Source organism: Peromyscus leucopus, chromosome 1 (assembly GCF_004664715.2).
Source record: "Peromyscus leucopus breed LL Stock chromosome 1, UCI_PerLeu_2.1, whole genome shotgun sequence".
NCBI lineage: Eukaryota > Metazoa > Chordata > Mammalia > Rodentia > Cricetidae > Peromyscus > Peromyscus leucopus.
Window position 1 is genome coordinate 113,964,467 of NC_051063.1, and position 19,263 is coordinate 113,983,729.

At 37.1% G+C, this 19,263-nt stretch overlaps 1 protein-coding gene across 3 annotated transcripts in view; it reads right to left on the reverse strand.

Annotated features, from left to right (window-relative positions):
* Positions 1 to 19,263, reverse strand: part of Dlg2 (discs large MAGUK scaffold protein 2) — a 1,876,145-nt gene that overhangs the window by 1,506,502 nt on the left and 350,380 nt on the right. For 2 of the 3 annotated variants that reach the window (XM_037206918.1, XM_037206903.1), the window contains exon 1: positions 18,042 to 18,572. The exons of the other annotated variant lie outside the window; for it this stretch is intronic. In XM_037206918.1, the coding sequence (XP_037062813.1) occupies positions 18,042 to 18,071 (30 nt within the window). In that variant the 5' untranslated portion in view covers positions 18,072 to 18,572. Of the gene's footprint in view, positions 1 to 18,041; positions 18,573 to 19,263 lie in introns of those variants that run through there. 3 annotated transcript variants of the gene reach the window in all.

Below are 19,263 nucleotides of genomic sequence, written 5' to 3' on the forward strand. Positions count from 1 at the left end.
TTTATAGTTTGTTGTTAGGGCTTGTGCTGGTTTAGTAAATTAGTGATTGTAGATTCTCCTGCAATAACCATGACTTCACTAGCACAGAATAGTTAGCCAGGTTTTCTGTACCTGATATGATTTCCCTCTTGTTGAGTGGGTCTTAACTTCAATTAGAGAGCTGTTGATTACTACCAACATAGATGTCCCAGTACTGCACCATTAGGGTTATTGTCATGTTGGTTGTTGATGTGGTTCATAAGTTCATAACCATAGATAGAGGGTTATGGTGTTGGTTGTCTACATCCTTTGGAAGTTTTTGTGATACCTTCTGGTACCATGGAAGTTAGTACTCAGGGCAGAGACATCCATATCAGTTGCAGTTAAGAGGTCTCTGGGCTCTGTTTCTGAAGTGCCTATGTTCAGCAATAGGGACTTACTGTCCACCTCTAGTGATTCACCAAATGTAATAGAAATAGGCTAAATGTTTTTGATGTCTCTTAGGCATCCCTATCCAACAAATCAAACAATAGCTTCTCATGTCTGGTACAGGGAGTTTTGTTAGGCATTCTTTGGCTCTTTGAGAGAGCACCCTATAGAAAATCATAACCAAACAAAATGTAGAATTGTGGAACCCATTCTCAATGGACATATCTTCAAGAGTCCCATGCCTATGTCTCAGGGAACACTACAGAAAAGGGGGCAGAAAGATTTTAAGAGGCAGAGGATCAGTTAATATGCTGTGGTATTGTGTGTCGAGTAATATCAGAAGCACATCCATGAAGTCTCACCAGCATGGCTGCCCAAACACGAGCTGAAGAAGGATGACACCAATGGCCATGCCAAAGTACACAGAGAAAAGCTCATGAGGCCTCAACCTTACATAACCTTGGGATGCTGAACTATAGGCAACTGAGGAAAGCTGATAGTGGAAGAGGCTGGGAAAGACCACACCAACTGGTTGTCCGGGGCCGAATGATCAGTCCTGAATATATAAGTAACATTATATGAATGGAGCAGGTTGCATTTATATACTAAAGAGTCTATAATAAGTATGTATATATATATATATATATATATATATATATATATATATATATATGCATGAAATAATAATTAATGAAAATGAGGCCATGAATTTAAAGGGAAGTAGGGAGGATTACATGGGAGAGCTTGGAGGGAGAAAAGGAAGGAAGAAATGTTGTGATTATATTATAATCTCAAAATTTAAAAAGAATTTAATGACTTAGGTACCCAAATTTGCCACGGCCATATCTGATGGAAACAGTAAAAGTCATAAAGCCAGCACATCTGCTTGACAAAGATCAGGCAAAGCTGAGCCACATGATGATTGCCATGCCACCTTTGGTTTTCTTTTTTAATTAAGAATTTTTTTTATTCATTTTACATACCAATCACAGATTCCCCCCTCTCCTCCCTCCTCCTGCCCCTTCCACCCACCCCCCAACTCATACCCAGTTCCCTCCTCCAACAAGACAAGGTCACCCATGGGGAGTTCACAGGACCTGGTACATTCAGCAGAGGCAGGCCCAAGCCCCTCCCCCCACAACAAGGCTGTGCAAGGTTCCCACCATAGGTAGTGGGCTCCAAAAAGCCAGCTCATGCATCAGGAATAGATCCTGATCCTACTTCCAGGAGACACCTAACAGAGACAATAAAACTAGTGGGAACTCATGCATTTTAGACCAATAGCTGTGCAGTCTTCACGGTACTGGACTGGGCCCTATGCATAAGTGAGATAGTTGTGTAGTGTAACCTGTCTCCACTAGTTGCACACTTGAGGGACTTTTATATTTGTACAATTTGGGGATATTGGATTAATAGAAAATTTCTTATGAATCATTTGTGCCTTCTCTCAGGAGTATTGCTTGTAAGCTTCCCCCTTGAAAGTCCCTGCCTGCTTCTAGGGAAATATCCTTATCTAATTGAAGGTCTTCCTTACACATTAGAGGTTGTGACACACATAAAGAAGGCAGAGATCTATATATAAGGCTATGAGACATTCTTGAAACATCTGTCCCTGTACTTAGACAGGAACAAGATATTTAAAACAAAGTAAACTCAAAAAGGTCAACAAGATTTGGTGGGCTAGAGGAGTTGGCCACAGTTCAGATTACAAGCTTCTTCCCACTATACACTCAGGCAATTACATGGCATATACCTCTGCCCTACATAGAGACATATTGATGAGCAAAGTATGGAGTAGAAAGATGATAAAAGAATAAAATGTCATGACCTCCAATTTTTAGAAAAGTTAGCACATTCAGAATCACTGAGATGTCACATGACCAAGGAAGGACAGAATGCCAGGATTAGACATATAGACAAATTCTATAAAGATATAAAATATAAACATTGTATTATACCAGAATTTGAATAATAACTTCAGCAGCTTTAGCCTGAGGATTTTTCTTGGGTCCTCTGACCACTAAGAGTTAATAATACACTGCTTGGGACATGGCAATACACCTAGGCTGGCTTGGAAATTTTGTTTTGGTCTAATGTCCCTGTAGCCACCAAAGCTACCAGCCTGAGAACAGGTTGTCATATGCCTCTAGGGTCTTAAAATTTGGATTCTAAGTTAATGAGTAAAAATAATAACTCTGTTTATCAATGATGTCAAATCTTGAGGGAAAATGATTGGAAAAATAACTCTGTTCTGTCATAGTTTATTAATGATGACTAAAAGATGAGCAAGAGGAAGTGAAACACATGTCCAAAACCAAAAATGATATGGTCTATGTTTTGGAACATCATGAATGTAACCCTGCTTACTAAATTCTGTATAGATAAAGAAGCACTCTGGCTGCTAATCAGTCTGGCTACAAGATTCTTACCACCACCATGGCCTGGCTCATTTCTGCCCCCCTGCCAACTCCTTACCACCTCTACAGGGACCTGCCCACAACCAAGGATGGCTACTGGCACAAATTAATGAGAGCAAGTAGGCTGTGAAACCTCAAACTGAACTTTTTTAATGGTAATCAACAGAATCCATTGCTATTTATATGATTCCAGTGGAAGAAAGAAGGGGTAGTTGGGACTAGAAACCATTTCTCTGAAGTAACATTTATGAGCACCCATTAACAGTCAAGCACTCTAAGTGTATTGCTGACTCTCTTCATCATCATATCTATCCTGAAAGTTTGTCAAGAAAGTGTTTATTACCAAGAAGAACCCACTGTATCTGGGCTAGAATGCCAGAGTATTAATGATTAGTTATGCTTTTAGACTATTTTGGGGTTTAGCCTCTATGAGTTTGAGTTTCTTTTTTATAAAGTACCAAAACCTACCTCTAGTGTAAAGGTGCTATGCATATTGTAAAATAGTAAGAGGAATGCTTGACTTATATAATGCTCCATAGCAAAGATCTGTCTCCTGTGTCACTTAGCTCCTCTGAGCTTATATTCTCACCTCTGAGTATAAAATAATAATATTTACCTCACAGGATTACTTTGAAAATTAAATGAGAATAAGTGTGAGAAACAGCTCGGCAAATACCAAGAACTTCAGATTTTAGTGTCATTTGGAACTTTTTCTTAATAAAAAGAACACACACACACACACACACAAAAAAAAAAAAAAAAAAAAAAAACCTGGGGTAGTTCTAAGATGACTAAATTTGGGAATCTAAGTTGACTATACAGTTGGGATACTAGACTTGTGATCACTGGTCTGCTAATATTTCTAAGAAATACAATGTGTTTTTTACATTCTGTAGAGATATATGCCAATATTCCTTTAAGCTCTAAATCTCCAACATTATACATCATACACACTGTACATTTATATACAATAACCTAAGCTTTGGAGTCAAGGATTTTAAAACACAGTTTCATAAAGTACATTAAATGTAACTAATATTTACATTCTGACACTACAATGAAGATGAACAAAAAATGGACTAAAGTTGATCTTTCCTCCTTCAAATAAAATTTTAGAACATTGTTCACTGCAAGGTCTCATCTATCATATCATAAACTACAAAGTCCTGTGAAAACAGAATTGACTGTGAGTTCTAGAAATATCTTTTTTTTTTCCAAGACAGGGTTTCTCTGTGTAGCTTTGCGCCTTTCCTGGGACTCACTTGGTAGTCCAGGCTGGCCTCAAAGGTTCTAGAAATATCTAACGACATTCCTTTTCCCAAATATATTTAAAATTTGACAATAAAGAAACCTTTTGGGGTTAATAAATAAAGAGTTAAAAATATGTGAAACCTCAGGATTCCCCAGCAAGGTCAATTTTTAGAAGAAAAAAAAAGTGCCTTTCAGAAACTGTATGAGAACAATTTATTTTGTTCTCATTGTTATTGTAGATACAGAAAAGAAGGCGGAAGACTTAATTCTCCCTGAAACTTACAATTCTACTTTCTGAAAGTTACAATAACTAGAGTCAAAAGGGGACAATTACCATTCCTAAAGAATAAAAGATTTAAAGTGGAGCATTTGATAAGACATAATTACAACCTATTAAGATGCAATTCATATCAATTTGTTCCTCTCATTTTCTTGGACTTAAAAACATGTATATATGTTAGATGGTATTTTCTGAAAACTAGACATGAAGTGCCATCAACTTAAATGTACAGGATTTTTCTCTTCCCAGAAGAAGACTCAGATACTTAAAATTATGTGAAAACACAACAAATAAGTAAAGTCAATTGATATATTTGTATAGATGAAGTGTTCTGACATCTATTAATATGTATTCGGGGAAAATTTTTAGTCAGTGAAGAATGCACAGTCTTTTGTGGATCAGGTGCCATAGATAATACCAAGCCATCAGCCAGGAAGAACCAGCAATTAGATCCATCCTTGATTTAAATAGCACTTCACAGTGCTGCAGTAAATTGCATGTGTATTAATTCAGACAGTTTTAGTTAAGAAAAAAACTAGCAAAAATACCATGGCTTGAACCCCAAGAAACTCATAACAACAATAAGGATGGAGAATTTATTTGGGTAAAATTGAATATTATTACTCAAAGCTTATTTAAGAAATGATTTTCAAGTTTTTTAAAAAAGCATGGGCAGGTTATATTTAGGAAAATACATATATATACATATCCATACATGCATGCAATAACAATTAATGAAAGAAGAGGCCATGAATTTGAAGAAGAGTGTGGATGGGTATATGGGAAGGTTTGAAGGAAGGAAAGTGAAGGGAGAAATGTAATTATTTTATAATCTCAAAAATTAAAGAGTATTTTTAAATATTCCTAGTTTTCTTTGTAATAGCATGAAATATGGGTGAGGTAAGCCAAAAATCTTAATTTTTTGTGTTTTCACACAACCAAAATGACTGCTAGTGAGGATAAGTAGTGTGATCTATATCTTGAAATGTGACTTTTGAATATTCTTTTTCCACTTTAATTAAGTGGTCTTCAAAGTGATTCTCCACTGATTATTTCTCTTCTTATAAAACTATTCAATTATTCTGAGTCACTTTTCTCAGGGGCCTCATCACATTATCTATGGAACATTTGAAACTACCTAAAGTCAAACCACAGAATAACAGAACAGCTACCTAGGGCCCCTTGTGTAGAGTGTGTCACCTGTGGGGAGCTGCGTGAGCCTGAGATGATAATCATGGTGGGTTTAGGTTTCTTTTAGAGGTTACATAGGGTAAAATCATTCAATGGAATTGATACATTTTTTTTCTTTGAAATGAAAAAGCAAGAAAGGGCAGAATCTCTGTGAGTAGCTTCCTAGACAAGCTCATAATCAGAAACTGAGCACACTTGACTTAAAAGTAATACTGCTACACACTACAATTTAACCAGTTCTGCTGTGGGATGTTCTGTATGTCCTGTGGGAGCCCTTCTTGGGTTCCTTGTGGCGTTGCCCAGCAGGTCCGTATAGAGGATGATTAGGACCATGGGCCTGAGTGCAGGTGTTTGAGATGGTCTGCACTTGGCTGTGCTGGGGGATGGTCTGTATGTCAAGTTGTTCTGATTGATAAATAAATAAAACCTGATCGGCCCTGGCTAGGCAGGAAGGATAGGCGGGACTAACAGAGAGGAGAAATAAAAGGCCCAGGAAGGCAGAAGGACTGGCTGCAGCCGCCTCAATGACCAGAGACGCTGCAGCCGCTGCCATGACCAGCAGCATGTGAAGACGCCGATAAGCCACCAGCCACGGGGCGAGGTATAGAGTAGTAATAAGCTCATAAGAAGTAAAGATACTAGTTGTGTATAAGAAGTAGAATGGGTTACTTAAAGATATAAGAAAAGTTAGCAAGAATGGGTTACTTAAAGATATAAGAAAAGTTAGCAAGAAGCCTGCCACGGCCATACAGTTTGTAAGCAATATAAAGTCTCTGTGTTTACTTGGTTGGGTCTGAGCGGCTGTGGGACTGGCGGGTGGCAGAGATTTGTCCTGACTGTGGGAAAGGCAGAAAAACTCTCTAGCTACACAGTTCTCTCATGGTTGGGTATGGAAGGATGAGCACAGGTACCTAGGGAGGATGAAGCCATTTGTAAATTTCACATCAAATAGCTTTTGGACCATTATCAATGTTCTTCTAGCAAGAATATACTACATAATTAAAATATTATAGCCCCATAGTATATTTATGGTAAGCATGTTTTATATATGTTACCAAGTCAAATTATTTTCTCATGAAACAAGAGCAAGTATCACATTACATTAAATCATGGTGTAGTTAGATGGTTGTGAGCTGGCAATCTTTTCCCAAAGCTTTATTTGACTGCTTTAGTTTTTGTTAAATAAAAAATGTGCAGTTGACATCCCCTATCTTTATACTTGAATAAAAGAAACTTGAATTATGATCATGATAAGATGGTTTAATATAGACGAGATCTAACTGTCAGTTTCCATGATGTGTGTGAGGACTTTTACCTCTTAAGTCTGTTTCTCTCAAACTGAAATAACAATTCACGCATCATTTCAGGCCTTCCACCTAGTCACAGATGAGTTCACCTGTTGTCTATGTCTCAGCTGAAATATCTACCTATCAATGTTAAAATAGTTCTTTTTCATCTACTTATTGTAAAATATATATTACACACAATATATATACACACTTGTCTGAATATATAAATGTAGTTATAAACTAAAGTATTCAAGTGTAGTGTGTATCTATATGCACAGAGGATCAACATTCATGTTTGTGGAGCTAAAATACATCCATTCATGGATTTACTTACTCAACATTGAAATACACATCAATGCCTGTAAAAGAGTGAACCAACACATCTATCACACCGCCCAGTACCAAGCTCGGTGGATGGCTCAGAATGTGACTAAGAAACTTTGCCTATCCTTCACAGAACTCACATTCTAGAATGAGATACACACATGTGAAAACAAATTATAGAATGAGATACAAACAAAAAACAAATACACATAAGTAGATGAAGCATGGCTGGCTCAGTTGTATAGCATAGCATCAAGGGAATTATTCACAAAATCTATATGTGATATGACCCTCAAATATTAAGAAAGGTTATGTTAGGCAAGTGTCAGGCTATGGAGTTAAGAAGGCATTTCATGTAAGCAGTGGAGCAGACACTAAGAAAACAAACAGTGGAATTGTCCAGCACCCTAGGGGAGCCAAATATCCTTAACTGTAGTTGGTTAATGACTGAAAGGTGATGGTCTTCAGATTCTAAAACTCTGATGATTTCTGAAGAAATATTTTATTTAGGTGGTGAACACACCTTGTTGAATACCAAAACAACAGGGGACAAGGAAACACTGAAATTTTTTTGTCACACTGTGAATTTAATATGTATTTGTACTACTTCACATATTTGGAAGGTTCCTTACAAAGTGTTGATAATGTGCAAAGGCGGGAAGATAGAAAGGGCAAAATAATAAACAGATTTTATTGCAGAAACTCATGGGAGAACACAAAACAGAACTCAGTAAGAAAGGGGATGAAGGACAGATAAAGAAAACAGTAAATAGGGGTGGGGCTCTCTGGAATTGAAAGAGGAAAGAATGAAGACCAACTCCTGTTTTACTATAGTGACACCTGAGCAAGTGGCAGTCTACCCATGGAGCAGAGGTGTCACAAGGGAATGATTCATGCTTAAAGGAACAGGGAGAGTAAACTTTTTCCTCTAAGTTTTTGTTTCAGCTTACTTGCTGGGCATATAGAACTCAAAATTCTGACTTTTTTAAATTTAGTGTCAAAGCCATTTCTCACACAACCTGCTGCCCTATAAAAAGTTATCTCAAGAATTGAATTGCTGGGATCTACAGAAATGGGTATGTGCAGGTAGGAGCATTAGAATAAAATGGTGGTGGGGGTTACAGTCCTAGGCTTCTAATCTTTTACTAATTTTGAATGCACAATAGCAGAGAAAAGTAAAAACATTGGCATCTTTTTCTCACCAACAAACCTATAAACCTCGGGAATTCTGATCACTAATATCAAAGGAATTTCCCATCCCAATTTGGCAGTAGAAACTCGATAAGACAGGAACCAGCTAATTGAATTGCTGTTCTCAGTGAATTTTGATCCTTAAATGTCAGATTCTCAGAAAAAAAAAAAAAAAGATGGACTAGAAAGAAGAGCAGGAAGAGTAAGATGTGGAATAGAAGGAGGAGGAGGGAGAGGAGTAGGAGGAGTGGGAGCAGGGAGAAGAGGAGGAATGGAAACACCTATACCTATATATGAGCTGGGTTTTTTGTTTTTTGTTTTTTGTTTGTTTTTTTGCAATGTGCAGCAGCTACACTAATCTGTACACGATTATTCATAATAACTGTTCACTTTTTCTGGGATGATCTTTACCAATTTCCACACAAATCTCTTCCCTTTAAGTTTACAGAACTTATTCAGAATGGCCTTCTTTGTCTACCCTGTCTAAAAGAGCTCTCTGCCCCTCTCTATTCATTCATCATTTTAGATTTACTTCATTTTAAATCACAGAAGTTCTTATAGCTAAAATTCTGTTTGTTCTTTGTGCTCACTAAAAGTCTATATCTTCATTATGTAAGTCCTAAGAGAGCAGGGGTTTCACCTGTTTCATTCACTGTTCTATTCCTCTCTGCTCAGAATAATAGCTGGCACGTAGTGTAAGCTTGGTAACTATCTTTGGAAGAAATGAATGCTGCACTTAATCTAACTCCATGAAACACTATTTCATTTAATAAATAAGAAAACTGAGACAGGTTAATTAAGTAATATTTGCAAACGAGAGGAATACTAAATAGAAGAGCTAATATGCCCTATAAGAAATCTACCTCCAAAGGCTGTACTGGCAAACACCATGCTGCCCTGCTCTTTAAGATAAATTCAGTTCTGCATGGCAATTACTGTCCAACTGCTCCACACTCAATTCTCTGAGGGACCACAGGCAAGTTAGGCCAATTTTCTTATGTCATTAAAATTAGCATAAAATTAGTTCTAACACATATAGACACAGCTCTCATTTTCTCCACCCTACATTAACACTAATGTCAGTTAAAAAAAAATCGGTGGGACCTCCTTGGCCAACAACTCAATTGAATGCAGCCCAGACCTGCCACTGGAAACCTTGCTGGGCTACAAGAGACAGCCAGTTGAGACTCCATATCCCCCAGTACTAAGAGTCCTCATTAGGATCATCTTCATAGATTCCAGGAAGTTTCCACTGCACTAGGTTTCCATATGACCCCCAAATTCTGCCCAATTCCAGTAACTATCCCCATATTCTCCCCCTCTATCCCATCTCCCCCAACATCTGATCTCTCAAACTCCTATCCTCATTATGCCCCCAGTCCACCCTTAAAATCTATTCTATTTTCCCTTCCCAGGAAGATCCATGCATAATTCCTAGATCCCTCCTCATTACCTAACTTGGTTATCATTGACTTATGGCAAACATTCACTTATAAGGGAATACATACCATATTCATCCTTCTGGGTCTGGGTTACTTCACTAAGGATGATTCTTTTCTAATTCTATCCATTTGCCTGTGAATTTCATTATGTTATTTTTTAAACAGTTGAGTAATACCCCATTGTATAAATGTACCATATTTTGTTTAAATATTCTTCTGTTGAGGAACATGTAGGTTGCTTCCAGTTTCTAGTTATTATGACTAAAGCTGCAATGAACATGCTTGAGAAAATGTCCTTATGGTAGGATGGAACAGCCTAAGAGTAGTATAGCTGGGTCTTGAGGTAAATAGATTCCTGATTTTCTGAGAAACTGCCATACTGATTTCCATACAGCTGTACAAGTTTGCACTCCCATTAGCAATGAAGGAGTGTTCCCCTGTTCCACATCCTCTCCAGCATGAGATGTCACTTGCATTATTGATCCTAGCCATTCTGACAGGTGTAAGATAGTATCTCAAAGTAGCTTTGATTTACATTTCCCTGATGGATAAGAATGTTGAACAAACTAACAGAGGGACTCCAATGATGAGGACAACACCCACATAACTCTAAACATGGAGACATTGAGCTGGTGCCTACAGGGAGCCTTCATTCCTACATTCTAGTCTCTTTGGTGCAGGCTACCAAAAGAGAAACTTGCACACCAACACAGCCACAAAATCTTTGACCTACAATTTGTTGTGTCTGCAAAATATGCTAGGTCAATGGTGGCACGGAACTTGGGGGAGTAGCCAACCAATGTTTGATTTGACTTAAGGCCCTCTCCATAAGAAGGAACCCATACCTGACATTGCTTTGGTAACCAAGAAGCAGACACTAGATAGTCCAAAGACCTAGGGTAAAACCAAACATGCCTGGAAAAAAAATAAAATGATTCCTAATGATATTCTTCTAAACTCATAGATCAGTTCTTTATCCAGTCATTATCGGAGAGGCTTCTTCTGGCAAAGGATGGAAGTGGGTGCAGAGGCCCACTGCTTGACATTATATAGGGTCTGAATTGGAGGTCTCCATCAAATCCCTCCCCACACAGCACAGGGAATCCCGTGGAAGAGGAGGCAGAAAGACTGTAAGAACCAGAGAGGATGGAGGACACCAGGAGACCAAGGCTCTCTGAATCAACTAAGCAAGATGCATATGAACACACAGAGACCGGCGCAACAAGTACATGGGTGTGCATCAGGTCTTCTGCATATATATTGTATCTATTTGGTTAGTATTTTTATGGGACTCCTGACTATGAGAAAGAGTGGGTCTTTGACTCTTGTGCCTTACATTTTATAGTTATTATCTCTTAGAGACAGAAAGAGAGTAGATCTAGAGGTGAGGGGAGTTGGGGAGAAACTGGGAAGAGTAGAGGGAGAGGAAACTATGTTCAAGATATTATCTGAGGTATGAGAAAATAATCTATTTACAATGAAGAAAAAAAGAGTTGCAAAATAAGACCCCAAATTTACACTAGATTTCTTTTTTTCAGAAATTACTCTCATCTTTCCCATGAAAACAATATTTTATATTATTTCAAATATATAAACTAATGTATTTCTGTGCAATAATCCTATGGAGTAATTATTGATAAACCCATATTATTTTCTTAATTTCAAAAAAGTTTCTAATTTTAATAATCTAAAAGTAAGTACTGATAAAAAATGTGAGAAAATAAGAGTCAGAGAGAATAAACTGAACTGAACTGTTAAGGTTACTGACACAAGTAGAAAACCCAGTATTTTGGTCTTCTGTGTCTTGACACGATGCACATTTCCAAAATTGCCTTTGGTGAGACATACATAAATGCAGTGAGACAGGTCTCTCAGGCAGCTGTAATCATGAGTAATCTACTTTAAGAAAACATTATCTGCAAACATTCAGATGAAATAATGGATAAGTAATGAAAGGAAGCAAATGAATTCTTCTGTATGTCATGGAGTTGGTTATGTGACATTTAAATTTTTGTCTCAATGAATGTTTAAATATCATTGAGTTTGAAAACTTTTATTTATACTTACCTCCTTTGGAAATCCACACTTGTCTCATAAAATTAAATTGACATGAAATTTGTATGACGGAAAATCCTTCAAAACTCATAATTTTTCCTGGAATCTGTGACTTTTTATCACAGAATCAAAAAGAGTCCATGTAAAATAGCATCCTGGAAGTCAAGTTTGTCAGGAAATGATTTGCTACAGTTTTGTCAACAGAAACCATTTGTAGAATGGGATTTTATTTTACTTTTAAACATTTACAATAATAGGCTTTGACTAAGTGTTAAAAAATCTGCAAATAGACTAATAAGTGGATCATTTTTGAGAAGTTATTAAATATCCAGGCTTGAAAGGAATAAAATCCAATATATGGTATCAAGAGTGTTTTAACTAAACAATATGGAAGTAACTGAATAGGAGATAATGAAAGGGAGTAGGCTTGCAGGTATTAAAAAGCTGTTTGACCCTCTACTATGACACTTCTTGTTTGCATGGATTTGCCTCATCTTAGAGATATGAAAGATCATTCCCGGTTGGGTGAGAACAGTAAAGTAGTTTTAATAAAAACACCTCAGGTCCTCTCAAGTCATATACATATATATAACTTTGCATATACATGTTATACATACACACATACATATATACATATATATATATATATATATAACTTCGCATATACAAAGTTAAGGAAAGAAAATAACATCCCTTGCTTCAAATAGGGTATGTCAAGAGAGAGATAGAAAAAGTAGTCATACAAATAAGTTTTCAATTATTCATTGTGATAGGTAGAAATAGAGGATGAGTGTACACTGAAAGCACATACTTTTTAGGAAAGGAATGAGACATGAAAATTTAATCAAATTTAGACAGGTTAACAGTTATCTGGAGAGAATAAGCAGATGTTCCTACAACAGGAACATGGAGTGTTAGCCAAGCATGTGTCCATTAGTTTAATGAAGGTCAGGAAAAGTAGCATAGATTTAAAATATTCTCTTATCCGTGCAATTTGAACATCACTAGAAAATAAAATATAGGGCAGAGTGAGAGGGAAAAAAGAGCAAATCACATTCTAAGTAAACATAAAATAGCAGTATGGTAAGAATTGGAACGACTGTTTGACTTCCTCAGTGAGTGGCACTGTTGGACTCAGGTGTTGGAGGGCTCACTGTACTGAAAGGGATAATATACTTATGGCATAAGTATTCTAAAATATGCTGTTAAAGTGGCTAGTCTCAGTTTATTTAACTCCCAGCATCCTCAAAACAAGCCTGAAAAGTAGATGTTCTAGTTCTAGGAATGAGGGAACTACAATTCAGAGAAGGTCATTCAATTAGTGGAAGTGATGACCCTTGTGTTTACTGAAGAGGTGTAAGGATTGGTAAAGGCAGATGTGACAGAAAACTGGAAAAATTCAGATCAGCAAAAGAAAATGTGAGAGACATTTGCAACAATCAAGATTTGGAACCATTGGAAATAATGGTTGGTGGCAACAACTACCTTCTTTAAAATTGTATATGTACATATGTGTGTGTGTGTGTGTAAAATTATATATATATATATGTATATATATGTATACCCTCTCTGTCTCTGCATTTTATATAGCTTATATCTTAACAGACATAACTTCCACTATGTCCTCCCTTCTACTTATCAGCGCAGTAGTCACTTCCTTCAAAGCCTTCCTGATACTTATCCCTACCTATGCTGCAGAAAAGTCCATCAGATTGGTCGACTGTGCTCATGCTCTTTTCCAGAGCATCTTACACTCATCTGCCTACTGCACATTACTGTTATTTCTGAAATTAACACTTTTCTCATTAGATTAAACAATGGGAGAACAGATTGTTTGTTGCATCCCCACACCTTGTAGTATATAAGTACATAGTAGGTACTCAACAAATACTTGAGAGAAGAAGAACAAATGGGTGCATGTACTGCTTTGAGGGCTGATGCAACCGTACATCTGCATGAAGAAATAGCTTTGTCTATGAACACAGGGCCACTCAGAAAACCATTTGTTGCCTTGGTGATTTATTCCATTTTCACTACATAAAGCTGTGATAGAATATAAAAAATTATTTTTGCTTCCTGCCTAAGCACAGTTGCAAAAAATCTATGATTTTATTTTCCAAAAGAATAGCACGCTACCTATTCTTAGTAGAACCATAATAACTAATAACATATTAGTCTTGATTAATTATTTTTCAATGTCCAGTAACAACATTCATTTCCTCTTAGAAGTGAATTTATTAGTGGCTTTAATTCTTAAAAGAGACTGTAAGGTGACAGAGGTAGAGAGGGACATATTTACAGAGCAGATGTAGTCTTAACAACATCAATAAAACCTGCCTTTATACTGCCCAGTTCCACTTTTCATTCTGTTATTTGAATTTCATTATGCACATTAACATGTTAAATGCATTAAAAGTTAATGGCATCATCACACCTTTATTAATAAATTACAGCAGTAATTTAACATAGCATATTACAGTTTTATTTGTAGATTATTTTTTAAACTTGTTTTAGTGTCTATAAGTATGGTTAATGGACACTTGGGATGAAAGCAAGACATAATCCACCCACAATTGCCTTTTAAGATGCTTCACGAGTTTGAATAACGTCATTTGCAGAGATAATACATTTTACAATAATACTAGACTAGAAATAAAGAATGAAGCACCTCAGAGGCACAGTAAAATATATGCATTGCCATTATTTATATATGATATCTCTCTAGGTTCACAAAGTCACAAAGAACAGATTTACTTTGATTTTTCACAGTTGCACTTTTCTTCTGTTATTTCAAATTTTACATGTTCCTGCTTATAGTACCTGGTAATTCATTCATGGTAAAATGAGACTTGTATGGAATACTTTTATTTCATTGACTTTAGTCCAGAATATTGTGCCTGTTACCTAGAGATATTGTCTCCTTGGCCAATCACCAAATAACATGTTTTTGTCTTAATAAAACTGACATCATTTTCCTGATATATTAGCTATCAATATTATTGGTATTATATTCAAATTATCCAAAACATAGTTAGGAAATCTCAGCGTATAAAACATGTTGCATTTGTTACTACATTGTATTTAATCACATTGAGATAATCTCATTTTCTTCACTGGAAATGAAACAGAAAAATTCATTAGCATCACTGTAAGTTGTTGAACACATTATCTTGTATCAAAATCTTTTTTATCTTAGGTACTTTAAAAACTTCATGACATCATCTCTTAGACTTCTTCTTCAAAAGAGTGATAAGTGGAGTCTAAAACAGAAAGGTTTAATGATCTGCTGAAATTTTAAAGCTAGGTCCAAAATAACCATTCAGATCCAAGTCTTACTCTAGAGCCTTGCTATTCATACTCTGCTATTGAGATTTTCTTTCCTAGTAGTATTATCTGTGACAAAAGAATTGAAATTGAAACTGGTCAGAGACAATCAAAAGAATGGCTCAATCCTTTTATGAAAGTTACCTGTCTCACTATCTGGAAAGGCCTTGGGCTTCTTGTGTCCAAAAAGTCTGTTTTAAGGTGATTGGTTGACCTCCTGGCTTAGAAGATCAGCTTCAAGTATGAGAGGGTCTGCAAATCAGCCTGAACAGAGAGGACGCCTTCAAATGCTAAGCACTCAGTTACATGGAGCATGATGCATGGTGGGGTTATTTTATCAGGAGACTTCTCACAATTTTCCCTTTCATTCTTCGTACTCTAAATTTTATTCTTAAGAATATAGATCGAGCCGGGCGATGGTGGCGCACGCCTTTAATCCCAGCACTCGGGAGGCAGAGCCAGGTGGATCTCTGTGAGTTCGAGGCCAGCCTGGACTACCAAGTGAGTCCCAGGAAAGGCGCAAAGCTACACAGAGAAACCCTGTCTCGAAAAAAAAAACAAAAAAACAAAAAAACAAAAAAAAAATATAGATCGAAGATATGAAGAAGAGTTTATTTCCACAGAATCCAAGGGTCCCATAGGACTTTCCAGGACAAGATAGGAGGATAAGAATGAACCAAGACATTGTGGCATAGTGCCAGTGAAAGAATGTATGTATCTCTGATGTGATACTGGCATGTTCTGTGGATAAAATGGAGTCTAGAAAGATCAGGAGAGATGATAGTTCCAGCATCACATAAACTTCTGAAGAAAGTAGCTCAACAGGTAGACTTTTTACTGGGAGAGAAAGATGGGGTTGGAAGCAGACATAATTAAAACTTATAACTTGTTTGTGAGTTTCCTTCAGGTGGGTCCCAAGAAGAGCAGAGCATCTCTGGTACATGGCCACTTAGGAAAGTATTATAGTTTAGATGATGGTAGGTAAAAAAAGGTCAAATTTGCAGTCTAAATTCCACCACAAGTCTTAGTCATAATATTTATGCCAATTTACCAAGTCAGTAGTACAGTGCAACTTTGTTTAAATATGTTTGTCTTTTAAAATGATGGAATTGACACTCTCGAATGAAAATAAGTAACTGGATATATAACAAATATAACTCATGAAATTTCTCAAGTATTTTTGCTGTTGAATAAAATAATTTTCATGATGAATGAAAATACTGTCATACTGATATTTATGACCATTACAACATTTAAGACAAAATAATATCCTACCTTTGTCCCAGAACCTATGGCCATTAATACCTTGGTAAATCAATACAGTAAACAATATTTTTGGTTATGCTATCTATGTTGAATCTCAGTGCTGAACTACCTTCTCCACTGCAAAGGATGTCCAGTTTTGAACTGTAATTAATAATGTTGTCTCGCTTTTCCAATGGGTACTCATGGTGCTTAATCTCATCTGAAATTATCATGACTTGATAACAAATACTTATGAAACACATGTGGGTGATATTCAATAGTATTCTTTCATGAAAAGTACCTCCAAGTTCCACACTTCAGGATAAACATATTTATATGTATATGTTCTTCTGTTTCCTGTATTCCATAAAGCCATACAGTCTGTCATTTATTTTGATTTTCTCCTTCATTTTAGCTTGGTGTTGGTTTTTACCTAACTTTACAGTAAAAACTAAATAAAACACTAATCAAATTAAGTATTTTCACATGATCTAGAAGTCTGTCAACCACTCCAACTAGAATTTTTCAGATGTTAAATCTACTACTAATATCAACTTAATTTCCCATCAGATACTACTCTTTGGGGAGATGCCTACTAAGGTTTTCTGGATTCTGTTTGTAAAGGGTGAAATAATTAACAACATATAACATGAAACCTCATTGGTGGCTTCAAAATTAACTTTTTATTCAGTAATAAAAGAAGATGAGAGTAAGAAATCTACACTTACTGGATTTTGCATACTAAAGTATTGATTTTTTCATATTAGATGGCATCTAATTAATGTTAGATGCTAAAAGAAATGGCTCGTATTAACTTGTGATGTGCCCTCATGCATCATCAAAAGCAAGCTAACTAGTGTCTTTGAATTAGAGTTTTATAAATAAAAGTAACTAGTGATTGTGAAATTTAAATACTTTCCAATGCTATTTAGAATTGATAACAGAACAAAATTAATTTTGAAGTTTTTGTCTTTTTTAAGTAGCCCACAAAAGGGCTCACTTTACTCCCTTCTCACTTTTATTTCTCTATCTGATCAAATGTTTCATTTGAATGTAGTCAAAACGGACTCAGTCAAATATTTAATACTGTTCTTGTTTGTTTTACCTGGGGGCCTAAAGATTTTTTTCCTTTAAAAGAAATCACCAAAATGCAGAGTATCAGAATTCTCCAATCAGAAACAATATGTCAAGCCACAGTAAAGCTGATTGGCTTCTTCAAGCATAGGAGACATGGTTTTTAAATGAAAAGCTAATTAGCCCACTCAGAAAGACTACCCAGATATGGTATGGTAAAACGATGTGTGAACAGCATTACTATGTGAGATGTTTCAATTACAAGCTATAAATAGATGAAAAAGCAAAACCTGCCATTAAAGAAAAAAGAAAAACCCACAGACACATTCCCCTGTCATTTGCACGAACACACCATATCACTTTAAGAAGTTGAAATCACAGAAAGACAGGACCCTCAAACCCTCCTAGGGAACAAAATGCCCAGCAAAGTAAATTACACTAATCATTTTATCTCATGAACTGGCAGCATCTAGCAGAGCTGTTTAATTACAGGACCGGAATAATAATAGGAAAAAAAATGCTGCACAAACAGCTGTGTTTCCTAGCCTACCTTTGTGGTGACAATGCACAGGCAATCCATCCTGGATCCCTACTCAGGACTCAGTGCATGGAAATCACACCAGCAAATCAGCAAAGGTGAGGAAAAGCCTTTGAGTAAATAGCACACTCAGAGAAGCAGAGCCTGGATTCTGTACAGACGGCTTTTCCAAGGGGGGCCCCTCATGGGAAACTCGAGCCCTCCTCCATACAGTTCAATGCAAGCAGGATTCTCCTAGGCACGGGAAAATCCCCTAGAAATCAGCTCCGGCCAAACTTCCTGGTGGCTTGCTGGGCTCCAAGGCTGCATCATCTCTTAGCGGATTCCGAGAAGGGCAGCAGGGCTGACGTGAGTGCCCGGCACTGCTCTATCCTGGAGATGAGTGTTAGACCAAGCGCCAGAGAATCACACTTCAGCTCTCGCTCTTGTTTCTGAATTCTGATCTGCTGCTCCGCTCTACTCAGAAGATTTCCTTTGCCAAAGTAACCCCCTTTTGCTGCGTTCTCCTTGCTGCTAACTACTCTGAGTAAAGCACAATACACACACACACACACACACACACACACACACACACAACTACCCGGCCCATCTATCAAAAGACTGTCGTTCGGCTGCCAGAACAGCGGCTTGGGGTAATAAAAAGCTATTTATTATGAGCATGATTCCCGGGAGCCTCAATGACTAGGATATGAGTGAAAAGCTACGGTGCACGCGGTGCTGCATACATCACAGCTGAATTCACTTGCGGTTACAAGGGCGGCTGCTTACAAATGACTAACAGCTGGATGTGGAAAGGCTGATCAGGTACATAAAAAGGCTGCAGATTTGAAAGCTTAACTTGGAGAATGTTCAGTTTCCCCTTTGACTTGCGCAGCCATATGTGTGGTCTACCGCATATACAAGTAAGCAAAGGATCCGACTATTTGAACAAGAAAGTATATTATAAAATTGGGGTGGGAGGAAGCTTCAATGTGTTTACAGAAGTTCTACATTGTGAGCAAAAAGGGAGAAAAAAAATGAGTTTGTTCCCAAACTTTTCTCCCCTGACTGGCTGTCTACAGGCACTTATTACGTGGGCGGAGCTTTGTGCTCTCTTCTGCAGCATTTTAGCAGCCAAATGATTAACCCTCCCCTTCCCTCAAGTCCCTCCCTTCTCCTAGTGAAGCTGATTGGGGTGCCTGACAAGCATTGCTCTCTAGATAATGATCCCCCCCCCCCCGCCCCAACAGCCTGA